The 21,888-nt window shown below is 50.8% G+C and overlaps 1 protein-coding gene across 1 annotated transcript; it reads right to left on the reverse strand.

Annotated features, from left to right (window-relative positions):
- Positions 1-4,194: 4,194 nt before the first annotated feature.
- CTRC (chymotrypsin C) lies at positions 4,195-15,175 on the reverse strand. Its single transcript, XM_054437383.1, has 8 exons — positions 15,114-15,175; positions 13,063-13,154; positions 12,864-12,961; positions 10,851-10,976; positions 9,867-10,003; positions 8,673-8,818; positions 7,677-7,829; positions 4,195-6,875 (listed from the first exon to the last, which is right to left on the reverse strand). The coding sequence occupies exons 1-8, from the start codon at positions 15,151-15,153 to the stop codon at positions 6,861-6,863; spliced, it is 807 nt and encodes a 268-aa protein (XP_054293358.1). The 5' UTR covers positions 15,154-15,175; the 3' UTR covers positions 4,195-6,860.
- Between the last annotated feature and the right edge of the window lie 6,713 nt (positions 15,176-21,888).

The raw sequence follows: 21,888 nt of genomic DNA on the forward strand, positions 1-21,888 counted from the left end.
CTCGGCCGTTGCAGTGCAAAAGCAGCCATATGGGCATAGCCGTGTTCCAATAAAACTTTATTTACAAAACAGATTTGGTTTGCAGGCTCTAGTTTGCAGTAAAGTGATGATCTGGGGTCTAGCACGCAGCACTAACAATAGCAAAATGTCTTGGAAGTCTCATTCTTCATCTGAAAGCTTAATTTGAATTTTGCAACTTCGTAATATAGCTGGGTTCATTTCAATGTAAAGTTTTTTCTTCCCTCCTGGTCTTCACAGAAATGGATGTATGGGAAGATGCTGCGTGTTTATTCTCTGCCTTCACGTGGTCCCCTGGCTCCCTGCCATGAGGAACTTTGTAGACTCAACCTGTATCTCAACTTGATAGGACTCAGTTTCTGGGAATTGGACCCCCAAGGATACGCCAGAGGCCTGAGGCCTGAGGCCTGTGAGGAATGAGGCTTCCTCTCCTAAGGAACAAAAAGAGAGAGGGAAGAGTGGGTGCAGTGGCTCATGCCTTTAATCTCAGCACTTTGGGAGACTGAGGCGGATGGTGGATGAACTGAGGTCAGAAGTTTGAGACCAGCCTGGCCAACATGATGAAACCCCATCTCTACTAAAAAAAATTAAAAATTAGCCAGGTGTGGTAGTGGGTTTCTGTAATCCCAGCTACTCGGGAGGCTGAGGCAGGAGAATCGCTTGAACCAGGGAGGTGGAGGTTGCAGTGAGCCGAGATCATGCCATTGCACTCCAGCCTGGGCAACAAGAGCGAAACTCCATCTCAAAAAAAAAAAAAAAAAAAAGACGGAAGATTTGAGTCCAGGGAGTGAGGTCAGTAGTAGTAATGGCCCCCTCCGCCCTATTCACAAGCCTCTGTCATTTCATTGGCTCCCCAGTAAGGAGACAGGGCAGGTGTCCATTTCACAGATGGGGAAAACTGAGGTCCAGGGAGGTTAAGTGACTCAGCCACTGACTGCCTGTCGGTGGTGAGTTCAGAGCTCCAGCCCAGTGAGTGCCCTCCCTCTGCCCTGCCCTAGTTTATGCTTCTCATTTGAGTCAGAGAGAATGTGGATGTGGTGGCTGACCAAGATGGCCCTGATTCTTCATCCTCCCTGCATCCATGCCCTTTGCCATGCAGTGCCCTCCCGGGAGGTGGGTGAGACATGCAGAGCCAGGCTGCCCAGTCTGACCCACACTGGATCAGCCAACCCTGGCTGACCCCTAAACATATGAGTGAGTCCAGCCCAAATTAGCAGGGCTGCCTGACACCCCCAACTGTGCCCAGATGTGTCAGCAATAAGTGCTCATCACTGCATGCCACTGGGAATTTGGGGTTGGTTGTTAGGCAGCATTATCACGCCTCTGGTAGCTGATACAGTGGCTCGAAGTCTTTCGTGAGCATCTGGGAGCAATAATTCTCCTCTCAAGCCTCTGTCTCCCTGGGCTTATTGCTGGTTTTATTGAGGCTTCTCGGCACCCCCACAGCCTACACCTCCCTGGTCACTAGAGGAGGTCAGCATGCAAGGGCATCCTTAGACTTTAGGACTCATGGTAGAACCACAAGTTGTTAGTTGCACAGGCTCTGGAGTTAGACTACCTGGGTTTAAATCATGGTGCCCCATTGCTAGCTGTGTGATCTGGGCTGAGGTTTGAAATCTCTCTGAGCCTCAGTTTCCTCGTCTGTAAAGAGGGATAATAAGCAGGGTTGCCATGAGGATGAAATGAGGTCATATATATGAAGCCTTGGGCGGAGCCTAACACAAATTAGCAAGTGCTCAATACATGCTAGCCACACAACGGCTATTAGGCACCCAATGGCACCCTAGTGGATCAGTGGCTCGTGGGGCTCTCAGCAGCCCCTTCCAGGCCTCCCAGCCCCTAGGCAGAAGGTGGAGGTGGGTGGGTCAGTACCTAAGTTTCCAGTTTCCCTCCCTTCCAGCCACCAGTTTGTGACCTCTGGGACAAAGTCCACAAATCCCTACTGTCACCCGAGCCAGATCCCAGCGAGTCCTTCCAGACCCCTCCTTCTCCCTCCCCACTACACCCACCACAGTGCGCTTTGGATTTTGCCTTCTAACACGGGAGGAAGGATGGTGAATTTGGTTCCTATTGCTGTTGTAACAAATTGTCACAAACTTAGTGGCTAAAAACACACACATTTATTATCTTGTAATTCTGGAGGTCGGAAGTCCACAGTTTGTCTCACTGGGCTAAAGTCCAGGTATGGGCAGGACTGTTCCCTTCTGGAGGTCTAGAGAAGAATCCATTTCCTGGCCTTCACCAGCTTCCAGAGGCCGCCTGCATCCCTTGGTTCATGGCCCCTTCATCTATCTTCAGAGCCAGCAGCGTAGCATCTTCAAATCTCTCTCTGACCCTGACCCTGACCCTCTTGTCTCCCTCTTCTAAGGACCCTTATTGATTACACAGAGCCCACCCAGATAATCCAAGATGGTCACTCCATGGGAAGATCCTTAATTTAATCATATCTGAAAAATCTCTTTTGCCGAGTAAGGTAACATGTTCACAGGTTCTGGGGATTGGGGTGTACACATCTTTTACAGGGAGCATTATTCTGTTTACCACACATAGGCATTGATTCTTGGGCATAATAGTGGATCCTGTCCCCAAAGCTGAGAATTTTAGACTCTTTTTTTTTTCTGGAGACAGAGTTTCGCTCTTTCGCCCACCCAGGCTGGAGTGAAGTGGCACGATCTCGGCTCACTGCAACTTCCACTCCCCAGGTCCAAGTGATTCTCCTGCCTTAGCCTCCCGAGTAGCTAGGATTATAGGCGCCTGCCACCACGCCTGGCTAATTTTTTGTATTTTTAGTAGAGACAGGGTTTTGACATGTTGGCCAGGCTGGTCTTGAACTCTTGACCTCAGGTGATCCACCCCCACCTTGGCCTCCCAAAGTGCTAGGATTACAGGTGTGAGCCACCACACCTGGCCAAATTTTACAGTCTTGTTGAACAAACTGAACTGTGGGTTGTGTTTCACCACGTATTAGCTAACAAATGGTAATTTTTGTTGTTGTTGTTGTTTCTCGTTTTCTGAGACAGGGTCTTACTCTGTTGACCAGGCTGGGGTGCAGTGGCACAATCACGGCTCACTGCAGCCTTGACCTCCTGGGCTCAAGTGATCCTCCTGTCTCAGCCTCCCAAGTAGCTGCCACCACAGGTACATGCCACCACGCCTGGCTAATTTTTGTATTCTTTGTAGAGACAGCTATGTTGCCCAGGCTGGTCTCGAACTCCTGGGCTCAAGCACTCCTTCTGCCTCAGCCTTCCGTGTAGCTGGGACTACAGGTGTGTGCTACCATGCCTGGCTCCTGACAAATAATCGTTTTGATAATTAATCAGATTCCTGGAAGTTTATGTAGATATGGGGCTGGAGGCCTGCTGCTTAACACTATAGTTGTGCCTCTTAAATAATTACTGAAACCTCCCTTTTCTCCTTTTATTACCACGTCCATCCGGGCTGCGTTATTTCTGGCCTAGACTGCTGCAGCAGCCTCCTTACTGGCCTCTCTGCCTCCACTCTTGCTTGCTCTAAATCACCCTCCCCACAGCTGTCTGAGGGACACTTTAGTGTACACATCGGACCACAGTGGCCACTTCTTTATCTAAAAGCCCTCTACAGCTCCCACTGCCCTCAGCATGAAGTCCCAGCAGCCCGTACCACTGCACAAGGCCTTCCTTAAGGGCGTTTGCTTCCTCTCCAGCCTTGTCGCTTGCCCCTCCCTGCCAGGGTGACCAACCATCTTGGTTTGCCTGGGACTGTTCCAGTTTTAGCATTGAAACTCCTGTGTCCTGGAAAACTCAGTCCAGGCAAACCAGGACAATTGGTCACTCTGCCCTTGCCCCTGACTTTATGCTCTGGCAACACCGGAGTTCTCTTCCAAGCAGTCACTATAGCTTTGCTCATGCTGTTCCCTTGGCTGGAAAGTGACCCATTCTGTTCCCTAATGAATTGATTAGCAAGTAACTGAAAACCTTCTTCAGTGGCTAAAACAAATGCAGATGTATTTTTTTCCACATAGCCAGACATTCAGAGGAAAATGGTGGCTGGCACTGGACCTACAGCTTGATGAGGTCTCAGCTGACATCTCTGTAATTCTCTTGGTCACAAGATGGCTGCCTTAGCTCCAGGTATCACGTCCATATTCAAGGCAGGAAGAAGGGGAAGGGGCAGCATCAGCTATGTCAGATCCTTCTTATCAGGGAAGTTTTTTTTTTTTTTTTCCAGAGGATGTTTTACATTGCAGGGCAGCAGAGCATGGTGGACAAGAGCACAGGCCCTGGAGTCAGATCACTAAAGTCTGGATTCCGGCTCCACCACCTTCTAGTTAAACATTGGGAAGTCACTAACCCTCTCTGGCCTCAGTTTTCTCATCTGTAAAATGGGCATGATGTTAATAGTAACCTACCTCATGGGATTGTTTTTGGGGATTGAGATAATGTAAAACCCATAGGATAGTGCTTGGCACATACTAAGTGCCCAATAAATGTTAGATATTATTTAACATTTCTTAAATAACATTGTAATATTAATTAACATTGTAATTAGCTCCCTAACTACAAGGGATCTGAGGACAGCAAGCATTTAGCATTTATAACCCCCAAAATAAAGACATACACAAAAGAAGATAGCTGGGAATGAGACCGGGCATGGTGGCTCACACCTGTAATCCCAGTACTTTGGGAGGCCAAGGCAGGCAGATCACCTGAGGTCAGGAGTTTGAGACCAGCCTGGACAACATGGTGAAACCCCATCTCTACTAAGAAAATACAAAAAAAAAAGCTGGGGCCGGGCGCGGTGGCTCATGCCTGTAATGCCAGCACTTTGGGAGGCCGAGGCAGGTGGATCACGAGGTCAGGAGATCGAGACCATCCTGGCTAACACGGTGAAACCCCATCTCGACTAAAAATACAAAAAAAAAAAATTAGCCAGTCGTGGTGGCTGGCGCTTGTAGTCCCAGCTACTCAGGGGGCTGAGGCAGGAGAATGGCGTGAACCTGGTAGGCGGAGCTTGCAGTGAGCCGAGATGGCACCACTGCACTACAGCCCAGGCGACAGAGCGAGACTCTGTCTCAAAAAAAAAAAAAAAAAAAAAAAAAAAAATTAGCTGGGCATGGTGGTGCGTGCCTGTAATCCCAGCTACTTGGGAGGCTGAGGCAGAAAAATCGCTTGAACCTGGGAGGTGGAGGTTGCAGTGAGCTGAGATCGTGCCACTGCCCTCCAGCCTGGGCATCTGAGCAAGACTCGGTCTCAAAAAAAAAAAAAGAGAGAGAGAAAAAAAGAAGAGGATAGGTGGGAATGAAGTTTAGATTAAGCAAACTTAAGAAGGACTACGTTCTGTACTTGGGTACCTTCTAGTCAAATTTTAAGACCAAGCTTGGGCATCATCACCTCCAGGAAGCCATCCTGGATTCCTCCCGCCAACTGACACTGGTTTAAGTGTCCTGTTTCTATGCTTCCGGTCTGTATTTCTGTTTTCAAATGTATACCAGGGAATTTAATGATCTATTTACTGGTCTGTCTCCTGCACAGCTGGGGTCCCCCCATCCTGGATTCCCGGGTCTGGGTGCTGCTGGGCTCCCGGTAGCCCCCACTGCTTGTTAAGTAAAATCAAGTCTTTCCTGAGACTTGCCTTGGCATCATGGGGGTGTGGGAGTCACACCATGGTCCCCACTCCCAGGCGACAAAGTCTGGTGGAGAAAAGGACAACTCTTGGGCCAGTCTGAGGTAGCTGCAGCCAAGGGCTCTCCAGCGAGGGATCCAGAGGCTGGGCTGGGGGAACCCCTACAGAACAGGACATTCCCAGGAGCAGGCCAGGCCAGAGGCCCCTATCATCAGGGTCTGATCCCGCTAGCATGTCCCTCCCTGGACACTGGGTCCCTCTCATCTCTGGCCGCCCCTGTCATCAGGGTCCGATCCCGTTGGCATGTCCCTCCCTGGACACTGGGTCCCTCTCATCTCTGGCTCCTCTTGGCCTCTTGTCAGCCTCAGGAGAACTCTCTTCTCCTGGATCAGGCATTGCCGGTTGTCCCAACTCCTTCCTGTCTCTGGGCCTCAGTTTCCCCACCTGTCTAATGCAATGAAAGCATATCCAGCTCTGACCACTGTCATTCTGTGTGGAAACCATTGCCTTCTTCAAACGTATGTCTCCTGAGGATGATGCTGGGGTCTCTTCCTCTTCCTCTACCCTCACCATGCCCAGCACAGGACTAGACACAGGGGCTCGCTCACTAAACAATTCTCAAAGCAGAGAGCCCCTGCCAACAGCAGCCGTGGGGTCTGTGCTGTGGAGTGGGGGTGGGGGGAGTCCCTGCTAGGGAGCCCCTTCCCCAGGGGTGGTTGTCCCTGAGCTTTGGCCATCCTCCTGTGGCCTGGTCTCTCTGGCCTGGGGGACGCTGCTCTTGGGGAGACCCTGTCTTCCACCTGCTGCTGGGGGGCCGTGAGGACTTCTCAGGACCCTCGGTGGAGGTAGGATCGGAGAAGCGAGTGATTTCGTCAGGGTCTCACCTGTTCGCAGCTTGTGAGATGGAGTGGGGAAGGTGTCTGATGTGTCCTTAATTCCCATCCCCTCCGGCTTCACGCGGGACTCCCCGGGCTCTCCACCGCAGCCCCCTGCCTCCCATTAATGCCCCAGCAGGCTCCTTCCTTGGCCGTCTCTCCGGGCCTCCGTTTCCCCAACTGTCTAATGCAGGGTGGGGGAAACTGGCTGAGTGGGGTCTCTCTTTGGTTCCATAGTGTGGAAAGGGGCAGCACCAGAGAGCTGGGAAGCAACAGAGGCCGCGCAAATCAAGGATCCAGGCGGCCCCAGGAGAAGGAAGTTTATTGCTGTTGCAGGGACTCGCTGCCGCCGCTCCCAGCAACAAATCACAGCTGCGTTTTCTGGAGGAGCAGAGAACAGTGTGAGAGACTCAGGGCTGTGCCACCTTCTGGGGCGGTACAGGGCTCTGTCCGGAGGGTGGGTCCATGGGAGCGTGGTCAGCAGGCCCCGGCCTTCACATGCCAGCCTTGTCCCTGTCCAAGGGGTCTGAGGCCCTCAGCATTTCAGGCCACTGTGCAAATGGGTCTTGGAACACACTCTGTCCCCAGCAGGGAAGCCCCCAGCCCAGGGTGACCCTCTGTTCCCCTACTCTCAAGATGATAAATGGCCATCCACACCATCCCTCTCCTCTGCTGGGCCATACCCTCAGGGGGTCAGTTTTTGGGGGAGACTGGTGTGGGGCCTGGATGGGGACATAAGTGCTTGATGAAGGCAGTGGATGGATGGATGGAGGAGTCGATGACTGTTTCCTTATTGGCACCCAACTCAAGGCCTGCTACTGGAAGCACTCAACCAATATTTCTTGAATGAGAGAGTGAATGTGTGAAGAAGTGCATGAATGAATCACTGTATGAATCACTGAATGAGCAAATGAATGAGTGAATACATGGATGAATGAGTGAATAAATGCATGCATGAATGAATGAATACATGAATGAGTGAATGAATAAGTGAATAAATGAATGAATAAATGCATGCATGAATGAATAAATGCATGAATGAATGAATAAATACATGAATGAGTGAATGAATAAGTGAATGAATGAATGAATAGATGTATGAATGAGTGAATGAGTGAGGGGATGGGTGAGTGAGGGGGAGGGGCTGACAGGTGCAGGGACAGCTGTGGAGGCAGCACCCACCTCGTTGATCCAGTCGATGTAGGCAGACACCCGGGTGTAGACTACCGGCTTCTTGCGGGTGTTGCAGCCCTGCCGGGAGCCAAAGCTGACGATGCCAAACACCTCCCAGGAGCCGTTCTCCAACTGGCAGTTCAGTGGGCCACCGGAGTCCCCCTGCACCAGACCAGGAGGGCATCAGCCACCAGGCACCCCCAGAGGCAGGCTTGGGAAGCAGGGCTGGGTTGGGGTGGGGGACGTGGGTTGGCTTCTCAGCCTTAGTTAGTGGACAGTTTTGGCCTCAGCCTGCCCATGGTGAGGGAGGCAGAGGAAGTGTGGTTTGGGGCTGCCTTGGCCTTATTCTGGGAGGCCCTGGGGTGTCAGACTAGTTCTTGGTTTGCTGTGTGATCTTGGGATGATATTAATCCTCTTCGTGCCTCAGTTTCCCTAGCTGTTCAGGTCTCCTTATCTAAGACTCTGTGAGCTACTCAGAGCAGTGAGGATGCTGGCAGCTGTGCTAGAGGCCTGGGAAGGTGAGGAAGGAGGGTGAGAATGGGGAGAGGGTTGTGTGTTTGAAAACAGGACATCCCTGATTGTCTTAGATGTTTTATGGTTCTGGTCTCCCTGGACTGGTGGAGCAAATGGCATGGAGGAACATGTGTAGAGACTTCAGTGAAACCTCTTCTGTGTCCTTTAAACTCATTTAGTCCTAACCCTGTGAAGTGGTTACTGTGACTCCATTTTACAGATGGAAAAACTGAGGTCAGAGGTTCAACGGCCTTCCCAAGGTTACGCAGCTCATAAATGGTGGGACTGGGGCTTGAACTCAGATACTCATGCTTAATGCTCATGCTCTCACCACAGTGATGGGGGGTGATGGGCTTACCCTGCGCCTGCTGGGCCCAGCCAGGGCTCGCTCAGTCTACTCCCAGGAGAAGGGTTTGGTCCATCGCACCCCCCTTTGCCCATGTCCACTTGGCCACTTGGAGTAGGGACAAGGTGCAGAATCTAGCCACTCACATTGCAGGCTGAGATGACGCCATCGCCCCCAGCGCACACCATGGTTTTCTTCACACTGAAGCCCCACCAGTCAATCCTGGAGCACGTGGCGTGATCCACCACGGGCTGCAGGCCCTGCTGCAGCTCATCAGCAATGGGGCCATTAGCTGGGGAAAGAGTGAGCAGTGACCAGGGAGGCAGCCGGGAAGCCCATCCAGCCCCTCCCCAGGCCTTCAGGGAGCAGAGGCCTGGGACAGGACCCAGGGGAGCGCCGGCTGAGACGCTGTGCCAACCACACACCTGCCCTTCATCAAGAGGCAAGCCAAGGTCCCAGAGGGTTGGGAGCAGGCTGCCGGCAGAAGGAAGCTACAGCGTTGAGTTGTCTTTAAATTGGATTCTGGGGGTTTAATTGTCAATCATTTCCTGTGGGTCTCTGTCTTTGCTGTCACCCATTAAAAAGCCTTTCTCACCCCCAAGATTTTCTATTTCTCTTTCCTTCTTTTTTTTTGTTTTTTGATACAAGGTCTCACTCTGTTGCTCAGGCTGGAGTGCAGTGGCAAGATCATAGCTCACTGCAGCCTCAAACCCCTGGGCTCAAGTGATCCTCTTGCCTCAGCCTCCTGAGTAGCTTGGGACTATAGGTACACACCACCATACACAGCTATTTAAAAATTTTTTTTGTAGAGGCAGGGTCTCACTATGTTGCCCAGGCTGGTCTTGAACTCCTGGCCTCAAGTGATCTTTCCTCCTCAGCTTCCTAAAATGTTGGGATTACAGGTGTGAGCCGCCACACCTGGCTTCTCCCCCAGGATTTTCTAAATAGTGATCTGCATTTTCTTCTAAATCTCCGATAGTTTCATGATTTGCATTTAACTTTTAATTCAGCTGGGACCTATTTGGGCATATGGTATACCATAGATGTCATCCCCTACCCCTAATGGTTTATTTTAGTTTATTTATGCGACACTTACTATGTGCCAAGTGCTGTTCTGAGCACTTGACAAATTCTAATTCATCTAAACCTTACCACATCTCTCAGAGACCCTTGTTAGTGTCTGTCACATGGTATGTGCTTAGTAAATATTAGCTGTTATTGTTACAAAGTTTACAATGACGTGAAAATGTGAAGGCAAAAAGGCAAAGTGGTGGGCAAATGTGGGTGGCATGCTGCTTCCTTCAGGAAGGCTCTCGGGATTTGTCAGGGACAATACTCACTCCAGAGGCGGCCCCAGCCAGTGACGTAGCAGGGGTAGTCCTTGGGGAGCAGGGAGTCCTTCTCCGGCAGGCAGGCCACCTGGATGGTGTCACTCAGCTCCACGTGCTCTGCAAGCTTGATGAGGGCAATGTCGTTGCTGGAATCCAAAGTGGAGAGGGTGAGTGGGCAGGACGGCCCTGGCCCCACAAGCCCAGGCTAAGGGGCTCGGGCTGTGAGCTGGGAGTCAGGCCCACGGTGCTCAGGGGTCCTTCACAAGCATCCTGACTGCCAGCTTCTTCTTGGCCTTTGGGGATATCAGGACAAACGATTCACCATCTAACATGATCACCCGCACTGTTGACATAGCTTCTTCTCACATGTCATCACCTCGGAAAAGGGTTAACAGAGGGAGGCGAGGGTGGGAGTGTTGGAAACCACTGCTGGCGGTGCGTCCATTGAAACAGAGGCCATAGCAAGTTGAGAACTCTAATGCCAAAAGACAGCACTCGCGGATGCCAGTTTTAATATTTTCATGTTACAAGAATAAAAGCTGGCCAGCCCAGTCAGACCTGGTTTGATTCCTAGTTCTGCCACAAAGTGGGCTGTGTGGCCCGGGACACAGTTCTTAACCTCTCTGAGCCTTGGTTCCTTGTCCAGGGCTGTTGTGAGGATAACATAACAGATGGCATATAAAGTGTCTATTGCAATGTGGGCATACAGTAGGCACTCAATAAAGGTGAGCGCTGGCCCAGCCTCTGGAGAGACACTGTGGGGGGGCCTTCCTTGTGGACTTTCCTGGGAGTCTTGGCCAATGAGGGGGATATGAGGGGGTATTTGTCTCCGCTTAGCATTTTGCCATTTTGTGTAAGACAGTCATTCGCTGGCTTTCCAGGGTGAGGATGGGGTGTCAGGTATGGCGTGCGACAGGCTCTGTGGCTCCGTCTTGGGGACCCCTCCTTCCACACTGCCCCCAGTGGCTGTGGGATGGGCAGTCTGTCACTCACCGCAACAGGAGGGCGTTCCATTTCTTGTGGACGTAGATGGTGTCCACACCCACAAACAGGGATCCTTCTTCGTCTTCCACCTCCAGGTTGTTCTTTCCCACGCCCACACGGTAGGTCCGGGTGTTGCTGGGCAGAGGAAGGGGACCAGGTCAGGGTGGCCCCCTGGTCTTCCCAGCCAGTGGGATAGAGAGGGAGCTCGGGGCTTTAGTGGGACTCATTTTGGGGGAAGAGAGTGTCCTCATTGTCCTTTCCCAGGGTGAGGGGAAGGGCCTGGGACTTGGGATCAAGGGACTTGGGTTCATGCTGTGACTTTGCTGCTCCTGGCTGTGTAGCCTCGTGCCTCAGTTCCCTCATCTGTAACGGGGAGGAAATGCTGGAACTTACTCCCAGGGTGGCTATGAGAATAAACTCATCCAAGCTTCCACCGCTCTTGCCTGCACAGTTACGGCATCCATCTATCTCTCACTTGTACGCTGGCCTACTCCTGTCTATTCTGAACCCAGCAGTGTGGGTTTAAAAATATCTCCAGCCAGGTGCGTTGGCTCACGCCTGTAATCCCAGCACATTGGGAAAGCCGAGACGGGAGGATTGCTTGAGGCCAGGAGTTTGAGACCAGCCTGGGCCACATGGCAAATCCCCATCTCTACAAAAAATAGAAAACTTATGGTGAGGTTTGGGCTTCTAAGTTAAAAAACAAACAAACAAACAAACAACAACAAAAAAAAACACAAGAAGAAAAATTAGCTGGGAATGCGTGGTGGCTTGTGCTTATAGACCCAGCTACTTGGGAGGCTAAGGTGGGAGGATCGCTTGAGCTGAGGAGGTCAAGACTACAGTGAGCCATGATGGTGCCACTAAATGAGACTCTGTCTCTACCAAAAAAAAAAAGTGTATATGAAATATATAAAATGAAATATGTTGCAATATATATTTTTTATAAAATATATTAAAAATATTTTATGGAATATATAAAACTATGTCAGCCCACAACTCTCGTTTGCTCAGAAACCCTTCCAATAGCTCCATCTTACTCAAGGTCAAAGCCAAGGTCCTGACACTGACCTGCACTTATTTCCTCTCTAGCTCACCTCCCACTCTCCTCTAGCACACGCTGCCCCTGCCACACCGGCTTCCGCGTTATTTCTCAACCATACTGACAGGTCTCTTCTCCAAGGCTTTGCATGGCTGTTCCCTCCAGCTGGAACACCCTTCTCCTAGATCCATGATTTCCTCCGTCCCTTCCTTCAGGCCTTTGCCCAAATAACCCCCTTTTAGCTCTCCAAAATGTCCCAAATATTTGCCAAATATCTCCCTTTCAGCTCTTCCCCTGGCCATCCCTTTTAAAATTGAACCCCTCATTCTATTTGTCCTTTTCTGACCTTATTTTTATTTTTTATTTTTTTGAGATGGAGTCTCACTCTGTTGCCCAGGCTAGAGTGCAGTGGCACCATCTCGGCTCACTGCAAACTCTGCCTCCCGGGTTCAAGTGATTCTCCTACCTCAGCCTCCCGAGTAGCTGGGATTACAGGTGCCCACCACCACGCCTGCCTAATTTTTGTATTTTCAGTAGAGATGGGGTTTCACTATGTTGGCCAGGCTGGTCTCGAACTCCTGACCTCAGGTGATCTGCCTGCGTCGGCCTCCCAGAGTGCTATGATTACAGGCGTGAGCCACTGCTCCTGGCCAATACCTTATTATTATTATTATTATTATTATTATTATTATTATTTTAAATCACCTGAGATGTTATATATTTGTTTAATTGTCCGCCGCTCTGCCTTCCACAAAAATATAAGCTTCCCGAGAGCACAGACTTTGTCTTCACTGCTGGTTCCTGGCACATAATAGATGCACAATGAATACTTGACTGACTAAATGCACAACTGAGTTACTGGGTGTGAGTAGCTTATGTAGCCCAGTGCCTGGAGTGTGGAGAAGCTGCTCAGAAAAAGCAGAGTATCAGGCTCCCGCCCCCGGGTGATGGCCAGGTCTCAGGGTATCATCCCCGCACACCTGATGCAGTGGGCGGCGGTGAGGACGAAGTTGCTGGCAATCAAGGTCCCGCCGCACGTATGCCACCACGTGTCGTTCTTGAGGTACTGGAGGGAGATCTGCAGGCGGGTGAGGAGGGCTGTGTGTCAGCCTGCGGGTCCCTGGGACCCTCACCCCACCACCCTCTCTATCTCTACCTCCCAGCCCCACACAGGCTTACCTGCCAGGGCCAGCTGTGGGGCCGGGCACTCTCTCCTCCCACCACACGGGCGGATAGGTTGGGCGGGAAGCTGGGCACTCCACAGCTGGAGGCTGGGGAGACAGGAGGCCAGAAGAGCCGGTGAGTAGGGCTGGTAGCCCACGGGGAAAGGGGTGGGAGGGTGAGCAGGTGGAAGAAACACAGGTTTGGGGCTGGGCAGACATGGGGTTGATATTTTACTGTGTCACGGGGGGAAGCCACCCAGGTCTCTAGGCCTTGTTTTCCCTTTCTGTGAAACATGAAGAATCACACTAACGCGGTGAGTTTGTCCTGAGAACTGAATTAGACAACACATAGAAAAGAAAGCATTTGGCCGGGCACGGTGGCTCACACCTGTAATCCCAGCACTTTGGGAGGCCAAGGCGGGCGGATCGCTTGAGATCAGGAGTTTGAGACCAGCCTGGCCAACATGGCGAAACCCTGTCTCTACTAAAAATACAAAAATTAGCCGGGTGTGGTGGTGCATGCCTGTAATCCCAGCACTTTGGGAGGCCAAGGCGGGTGGATCGCTTGAGATCAGGAGTTTGAGACCAGCCTGGCCAACATGACAAAACCCTGTCTCTACTAAAAATACAAAAATTAGCCAGGCGTGGTGGTGCATGCCTGTAATCCCAGCCACTCGGGAGGCCGAGGCAGGAGAATCGCTTGAGCCCGGGAGACGGAGGTTGCAGTGAGCCGAGATCGTGCCATTGTACTCCAGCCTGGGTGACAAGAGCAAAACTCCATCTCAAAACAGCAACAACAACAACAACAAAACAAAACAAAACTGTGGCTGGCATGTGTGCGAGTGCCTGGTACACCTGTGTTCTTCTATCTCTTTTTAGGCCCCGGCATCATGGTGTGTGTGTGAGAGAGAGCATTAAATCCACTGTTATAGCTGGGAAGCTGTGTGGAGCGGTCAACAACACGTGCTGTTCCGCGAGACAGACATGGACTCAAATTCTGCCTCTTCCGCTAACCTGCCATGTGATATCAGGCAAGATACTAAGTCTCACTGAACCTCAATGTCCTCTTCTGTAAAATGGGGCTATTAATAGACTCTACCTCTTTTTCTTTTTCTCTTATTTTTATTTATTTATTTATTTATTTTGAGACGGAGTTTCACTCTTGTTGCCCAGGCTGGAGTTCCATAGCGGGATCTCGGCTCACTGCAAACTCCTCCTCCTGGGTTCAAGCGATTCTCCTGCCTCAGCCTCCTGAGTAGCTGGGATTACAGGCGCCCGCCACCATGCCTGGCTAATTTTTGTATTTTTAGTAGAAACGGGGTTTCATCGTGTTGGCCAGGCTGGTCTCGAACTCCTGATCTCAAGTGATCCACCCACCTCGGCCTCCCAAAGTGCTGGGATTACAGGCGTGAGCCACCATGCCTGGCAATAGACCCTACCTCTTAAGGTTGTTTTGAGGATTAAATTGGCTCCTACATGTAAGGGGCCTAGCATAGCGTCTGGCACATAGTAAACACACAGGAAACAGGAGCTGTGATTATTACTGTTGTTGTTGTTAGCTGGAAGGACTCTTCATTAAGTGCTCTCCTTTGCCAAAAAAGTCAGTGAGATTTGGAGAGGTGAAATGACTTTTCCAGGTCCTGCAGAGAAGAAGTGGCATTTAAGCTAAGTCCCTGGGCTCCTAATCTGGGAAAACACCACCAAAATGATAGAATGGAGAATCCTCAAGGGAAAGAGAATGCTGGGAAAGGCAGGCCCCGATGGTCCCTGGGGTGATTCCGGGATGAGGCATCTCGTGTCCCTCCCCATAGCGTGGTGCTTTCCACGCCTCATTTCTAACTGGGGACAGGTCAGATCATCTTCCCTGTTTTGCAGATGTGGAAACAGAGTTGGCAGGCAGGCTGTGGCTTGTCTGACACACAGCTGGTTGGTAGCATCTGAACCCACAGGGGACCCCACAGTGTCTTACCTGGAGAGCAGAGGCCCCCCAACTCCCCATCCCGTCCTTGCCCTGGAGGCCAGCCCGAGCTCACAGCCTGCTAGCTGCAGCCCTACCCCACCGCTTACCACAGGCCAAGAGTGCAGCGAGGACAGTGATGCCCAACATGGTTAGGTGCTCAGGACTGGCTGACCATCAGGATGGGCTGGGGACACTTATAGGCAGGAGCAGGTGAGTCCACCTGGTCAAGGCCAAACCGCCCCTTGGAGAGAAACCTGCTCTGATAAGGCCCTTTCCCTGACCTTGGGTGGTTACTGTTTAATTTGGGCAGGAGACGGGGCTTTCTTAGAGGTATGGATTTTCCAAATATCCTGAAACAGAAAATTCTGAGTTGCAGTGCTTTTTGGCATCCCCCACCCCACTCTGTTTGATGTGTGTGTTCATTCTCTCTCCCTACCTTATACTATTTATTTATTTATTTGGAGACAGAGTCTTGCTCTGTTGCCCAGGCTGAAGTGCAGTGGCGCAGTCTCAGCTCACCGCAACCTCCACCTCCCAGGCTCAAGCGATTCTTGTGCCTTAGCCCCTCCGTGTAGCTGGGACTACAGGTTCCTGCCACCATGCCAGGCTAATTTTTTGTATTTTATTTATTTATTTTTTGAGACAGGGTCTTGCTCTGTCACCCAGGCTGGAGTCTTGGCTCACTACAGCCTCCACCTCCCGAGTTCAAGCGATTCTCCTGCTTCAGCCTCCCAAGTAGCTGGGACTACAGATGTGTGCCACCATTTTTTTTTTTTTTTTTTTTTGTATTTTAGTAGAGACAGGGTTTCACCATGTTGCCTAGGGTGGTCTTGAACACCTGAGCTTAGGCAATCTGCCTACCTCAGCCTCCCAAAGTGCTAGGATTACAGGTGTGATTACAGGCCGTTACCTTATTCTTTTTAGTTATTTATTGGGCACCTACTGTGTGTCAGGCATTGCGCTCAATTCTTCTTGCATTATCTCACTTAATTCTTCCAACAACATGAAATAGACACTATTATCTGCTCTGAGATGAGATGAGAAAGGACCAGGCGCAGTGGCGCATGCCTGTAGTCCCAGCTACTCCTGAGGCCAAGGCAGGAGGATCGCTTGAGCCCAGGAGTTCGAGGCTGCAGTGAGCCATGATCGTGCCACACTGCATTCCCACACGGGTGACAGAACAAGACCTTGTCTCTGAAAAAATAAAATAAAAGCGAGGAAGCTGAGACTCAGCGGGTAAGTGACCATCTAGGGTCACACGGCTGGGCAGCAGCAGAGCCAGACTTTGAAGCTGAAGATTCTAACACCAGCCTGGGGCTTCAAGCTGTGGAGACATGCTGCTCCTTCTCTGCCTTTCTAGTGCTATTAGATCGCTTCCTGGCTCTCTTTCTGTCTCATCTTTCTAATTTCCTGGGCTTGATGCAGTCCTGCACCTGCTTCCAGGGCTGTGGTTGGAGGCGGAGATGCAGCAGGCTCTGGAAGGTGCTTAGTTGGCCAGATTCCTTCCTGGAGTCAGCTTAGTTGTAGGTCCTCAGTTTCCCCATCTCTAAAATGGGCAGATAGGACCAGATGGACTTTCAGGCTCCTTTCAGTCCTACGATTCTGTGACTTGAATGTCAAGGTCAGTGGCAGATCTGAGGGCCCAAAGCACTGAGTGACAGAAGTTCTATCAGAGCCTCCGGCATTCGGGGTTGGCCATCCCTTGGAACATGTGGTTTGATCCGTTCGCCCCAAGGCCAGGCCTCAGCCTGATTGGTTAGATTCTGTCTTCCTTTTCCCCTCTACTCACACCGATCTCCCCTTGAAGGTCATTTTCTGAGCTGGGCCTACTGGCCACCTTAGGAATTCCTTCCTGATAGAAAAGTTCAGAGTGCTACACACCCCACCATTCATAGCGGTGATCTGGGGGTGAAGGAGGATTCTAACTTATACTTTTTTTTTTTTTGAGAGTCTCGCTCTGTGGTCCAGGCTGGAGTGCAGTGGCGCGATTTCAGCTCACTGCAACCTCCACCCCTGGGTTCAAGCAATTCTGCTTCCTCAGCCTCCTGAGTAGCTGGGATTATAGATGCTCACCACCACGCCCGGCTAGTTTTTGTATTTTTAGTGGAGACTGGATTTCACCATGTTGGCCAGCCTGGTTTTTTTTGTTTTGTTTTGTTTTGTTTTTGAGATGGAGTTGGAGTCTCGCTCTGTCACCCAGGCTGGAGTGCAGTGGTGCGATCTTGGCTCACTGCAACCTCTGCTTCCCAGGTTCAAGCAATTCTCCTACCTCAGTCTCCTGAGTAGCTGAGACCAGTGCCACTGGCTAATTTTTGTTCCTTTTATAGAGACGGGGTTTCACCATGTTGGCCAGGCTGGTCTCGAACTCCTGATCTCAAGTGATCCACTCACCTAGGCCTCCCAAAGTGTTGGGATTACAGGCGTGAGCCACCGTGCCTGGCCTCTAACTTATACATTTTTATGCAGCTTAAATTCTTTTTTAAAACAAACATATGTTACTTTGGTAGTATAAAAATCAATAGGTTTAATTTTTTAAGAAAGATACACAGACAAGGAGTGGGAATGTGCACTGGGGGCTTTGTTCAGCTGTGGTGACATCAAGGCCTCAGTCGTGGGGTGTCTGGGGACTTCAGCCTGTGGGGAATTTTCTGTTTCATTTTGAAGGTTGGTCATGCATGATACAGGTTTATCAGTGGCTACTGGCCAGTCTGCTTCAGACCCAGGGGTTTTGGTTGCCAAGCCTTGCAAAGGGTCATTCTAGCCTGGAGACTGGGAACATAAGCAGAGATATGGCTTGAGCTAGGTAATAGGTCTTGGAAATTAGCAGGGTCTGAAGGGGGGAGACAAGACACCTGGTTTCCATCTCAGTCAGTGACAGAATGGATGACCCAGACCCTGAGCAACCTCTTTGAGCCTCATTTTCTCTCATGTCCCTTGATCAACTTGGGAAAATGCATTAACTGGGCGTCTCCTCATAGGAGCTCATCAATTTATACTCGGAGATACAGCAACTTCTTAGCATGCATCTCAGCTGTGTATGCATGCCCATGGATTCACAAGTATACGTGGACAGGTGACGCATACACATGCCCACACACACACATGCCCACACACACACATGCCCACACACACATGCACACACACATGCACACACGCATGCAAACACATGCACACACATATGCAGACACATATGCACACACATGCACGCACGCACACACACACACATGCACACACACGCTCCTCCATGTCCACAAAAATGCACACACCAATGATATAATACATATAAAGCATTCGGTTATGTGTAGAGCCAAGCAGAGCCATGGGCCATGCATTCAAAGATGTACACAAACATAGAAATAGCCAAATGGATTGATGATGAGGTCCCAGGTGAAGAGAGTTATTGTTAGCTTTTTGAAGGTTCACAGAGAAACTGACCTTTTTTGGAGGGAGGTTGCTGGCTGCTCAGCTATAGGGAAACTTGCTTGTTTTGAGACATCTACAGGGAGGGACCTTTTATGTAAGGTAGCACCAAACAATTGTCCCTGGAGAAAACTGAGACCGCCCTTAATCTGTTTCAGATGCTGAAGACAGGATGTTGAGTGCTTTGCTTAGGGTTGAACTAAACCCACCACTATTGCTTCATAGCTCTATGGCCTTATACTTGTGACTCAACCTCTCTGTGCTTCCTCGTTTATAAAGTGAGAGTGAAAACAGTACCTCTGGCCAGGCACGGTGGCTGACGCCTGTGATCCCAGCACTTTGGGAGGCTGAGGCAGGCAGACCAGGCTGAGGCAGGCTGGTCAGGAGTTCAAGACCAGCCTGGCCAACATGGTGAAACCCTGTCTGTACAAAAATACAAAAATTAGCCGGGCATGATGGTGGGTGCCTGTAATCCCAGCTATTTGGGAGGCTGAGGCAGGAGAATTGCCTGAACCCGGGAGGCGGAGGTTGCAGTGAGCTGAGGTCATGCCATTGCACTCCAGCCTGGGTGACTGAGCGAGACTCCGTCTCAACAAAATAAAAATAAAAAGAAAGAAAATGGTACCTCCTTCCTAGGGCTGTTGGAAGAAGTGCCTGGCATATGGTAAGGACGTTCTAAATGTTTGCTATTACTATTATTATTGTTTTTATCTGGTTCTTATGAGAAAGCTTGAGACTGGACTTGGTCACTGAGTACTTTTGCCTTCATGGGCCCCTTTCTCCATTAAAAAAATATTAAAAACAGGCTGGGCATGGTGGCTCATGCCTGTAATCCCAGCTACTCAGGAGGCTGAGGTGAGAGGATCCCTTGAGGCCAAGAGTTCAAGACCAGCCTGGGCAACACGGCGAGACCCCTGACTCTAAAAGAATTTTAAAAATTACCTGAGTGTGGTGGCACATGCCTGTAGTCCCAGATACTCTAGAGGCTGAGGCGGGAGGACTGCTTGAGGCCAGGAATTTGAGGCTGCAGTAAGCTATGATCATGCTACTGCATTCTAGCCTGGGTGACATAGAGAGACCCCATCTCCAAAAAATAAAACATAAAAAAATGAAAAATTATGTTTCCTTAAAAAAAATAAAAATTATGTTATTATTCATAACATATTATAACAATGAATATAATCCAGTTTGGATCCTTTTCATTTTTTTCTTACTGATTTTAAAAAAATCAAAACATTTTTGTCGGCCCCTAAATGTGTCATGGGCTCCAGGCCCTGTGGCCCCTCCTTCCGTGAGGTTCTAGATGACCCAAGGGCTGAGAGAGAGTTTGGGGAATGGTCTATGGCTCCCCCTGAGCACCTTCTCCAGGCCCTGGAGGTGCCTTTAGCTGTGTCCCAGGGCAGCCAGGAGAAACTTGTTCTTGCTGGAAAAGGTGGATAGGCGTAGGAGCTGCCTTCGGGCACGTGCGTGGCTGGTGCCAGCCCCTCCTGACTCCAGGCCTGGTGCAGGGAGCAGCCAGTCAGGCGACACCATGATCCCAGTGGCTCAAACTGCCTAAGTTACGGTGGTGACGCTGGGTTGGCTGACCTGATTTTCTGGCCTTGATCACCGAGACTGAAGAAGTACCCCAGAGGGGGCCTATGGATATCTGCTGACGGAAGCCCTGGGAGGGTGGATTTTCTGTGATGGGAGGGGTCAGGGCTTGAAGTTGGATTAACTTGCATATTTATTTATTTATTGAGGCAGACTCTTACTCTGTTACCCAGGCTGGAGTGCAATGGCACAATCTCGGCTCACTGCAACCTCTGCTTCCTGAGTTCAAGTGATTCTTGTGCCTCAGCCTCCTGAGTAGCTGGGGGTACAGGAACAAGCCACCACGCCCGGCTAATTTTTGTATTTTTAGTAGAGACAGTGTTTCACCATGTTGGCCGGGCTGGTCTCGAACTCCTGACCTCAAGTGATCCGTCCACCTCAGCCTCCCAAAGTGCTGAGATTATAGGCATGAGCCACCACGCCCGACCTAACTTGCATGTTTAAAGAAGTGACTGTTTTGTTTGCCCAGGCTGTGAGTCACTGACATACCATATGTCATACACAGAAACATAACATACACAGAAAACATTCATTCACTCACTCATTCATTCACTCATTCATTCCTCCCACATTCACGGAGCAACTACTGTGTGCAAGCCCCATGATAGGATTGGGTATAGAGATAATAAGACCCGTTCAGCCATGGGGAGCTCCCTGCTGGACAGGGGGAGTGTTCCTTGGAGATAGTCTCCCTTGGAGAGATGGGCCAAGAGCGTGGAGTTCTGCATGAGAAGAGACTGGTTCTGGTGGGAGCCTGATGGGGACAAGCAGGGAAAGGATTCCTTCTGTACAGAGTCCATGTCCAAAATGAATCTGAGGCCTCGAGGGTGAGAGAATGCCAGAATCCACCCCCGCCCCACTGCTGAACCCTGGGATTTTTCAGGACCTGGAGTGGGGTCTCCCAGGACCCAGGACCTCAAAGTCCTTGAGCCACTTGGGGCCAGACTATGCTGGAAAAATAACCATGGGCGACTTGGCAGAGGCACGTGGAAAGGGGTGGGGGACGTGGTCAGGTGGTGCCCCGGGGCCTCAGGAGGAGAAATGCCAAGGTGGGGGTGGGGCGGGATAAGAGCTTGAGAAAAGAGGCAGGTGTCACTGACAGGGCTGGGATTTTCTGGCCGCTGGGACAGGACTCTCGGGCGGCAGCTGTTATGTTTCGGGTGAGGCCCACTAAGGGGCCGGCTGAGGGGCTGGCAGGGCTTCTCCTCCAAACCAGATGGAAGCACTGGGGGTTAGAGAGGGTTGTGGGGCCCAATGAGGGGTTGGTGTTCAGCAAGGGGTTAACAGTTCAGAGAGAGGGGCTGGGGGGTTCCATGGGGATTTGGAGCTGGGACTCAGTGCAGGGAGGCTTAATGAGAGGAGGGAAACTGGGAGTTGTTTTTTTTGTTTATTTGGTTTCTTTTAAGCGACAGGGTCTTGCTCTGTCGCTCAGGCTGGAGTGCAGTGGCACAATCATAGCTCACTGCAGCCTTGAACTTCTGGGCTTAAGTGATCCTCCTCCTGAGCTTCCTGAGTAGCTGCCCAGCTAGTTGTTTTAAATCTTTTTCTAGAGACGAGGTCTCGCTATGTTGCCCAGGTTAGTCTTGAACTACTGGACTCAAGTGATCCTCCTGCCTTGGCCTCCCAAAGTGCTGGAATTATAGGCATGAGACACTGTGTCCAGCCCTGGGAGGGTTTTAAGGAGTCCTCTCTCTTGGTCCTAGGATCACTCCAGGTCCCTTCCCTCCTCAACCTGCTTTCTCTGCCAGGGCTGGGAGTGGGGGTCTTGTGCAGACCCAGGCTGGGGGCTCCCGACAGGCTGAGACCCTTGGTGGAGGGCCCTGGCATGACACAGGTAGCCCTGGTCTCTCACGGTCCAAGGACTCGAGG

The sequence above is a fragment of the Pongo pygmaeus genome, chromosome 1 (genome assembly GCF_028885625.2).
Source record: "Pongo pygmaeus isolate AG05252 chromosome 1, NHGRI_mPonPyg2-v2.0_pri, whole genome shotgun sequence".
Lineage (NCBI taxonomy): Eukaryota > Metazoa > Chordata > Mammalia > Primates > Hominidae > Pongo > Pongo pygmaeus.

What these genes read in the sequence shown, in the direction of transcription:
- CTRC (XM_054437383.1), bottom strand. Translation starts at nt 15,153, where the DNA reads ATGTTGGGCATCACTGTCCTCGCTGCACTCTTGGCCTGTG. An exon ending in CGCTGCACTCTTGGCCTGTG is followed by an intron (nt 13,155 to 15,113) that starts GTAAGCGGTGGG and finishes CTGTCTCCCCAG; the next exon opens with CCTCCAGCTGTGGAGTGCCC. An exon ending in TGGCTGGGGCCGCCTCTGGA is followed by an intron (nt 8,819 to 9,866) that starts GTGAGTATTGTC and finishes CTCTTTCCCCAG; the next exon opens with CTAATGGCCCCATTGCTGAT.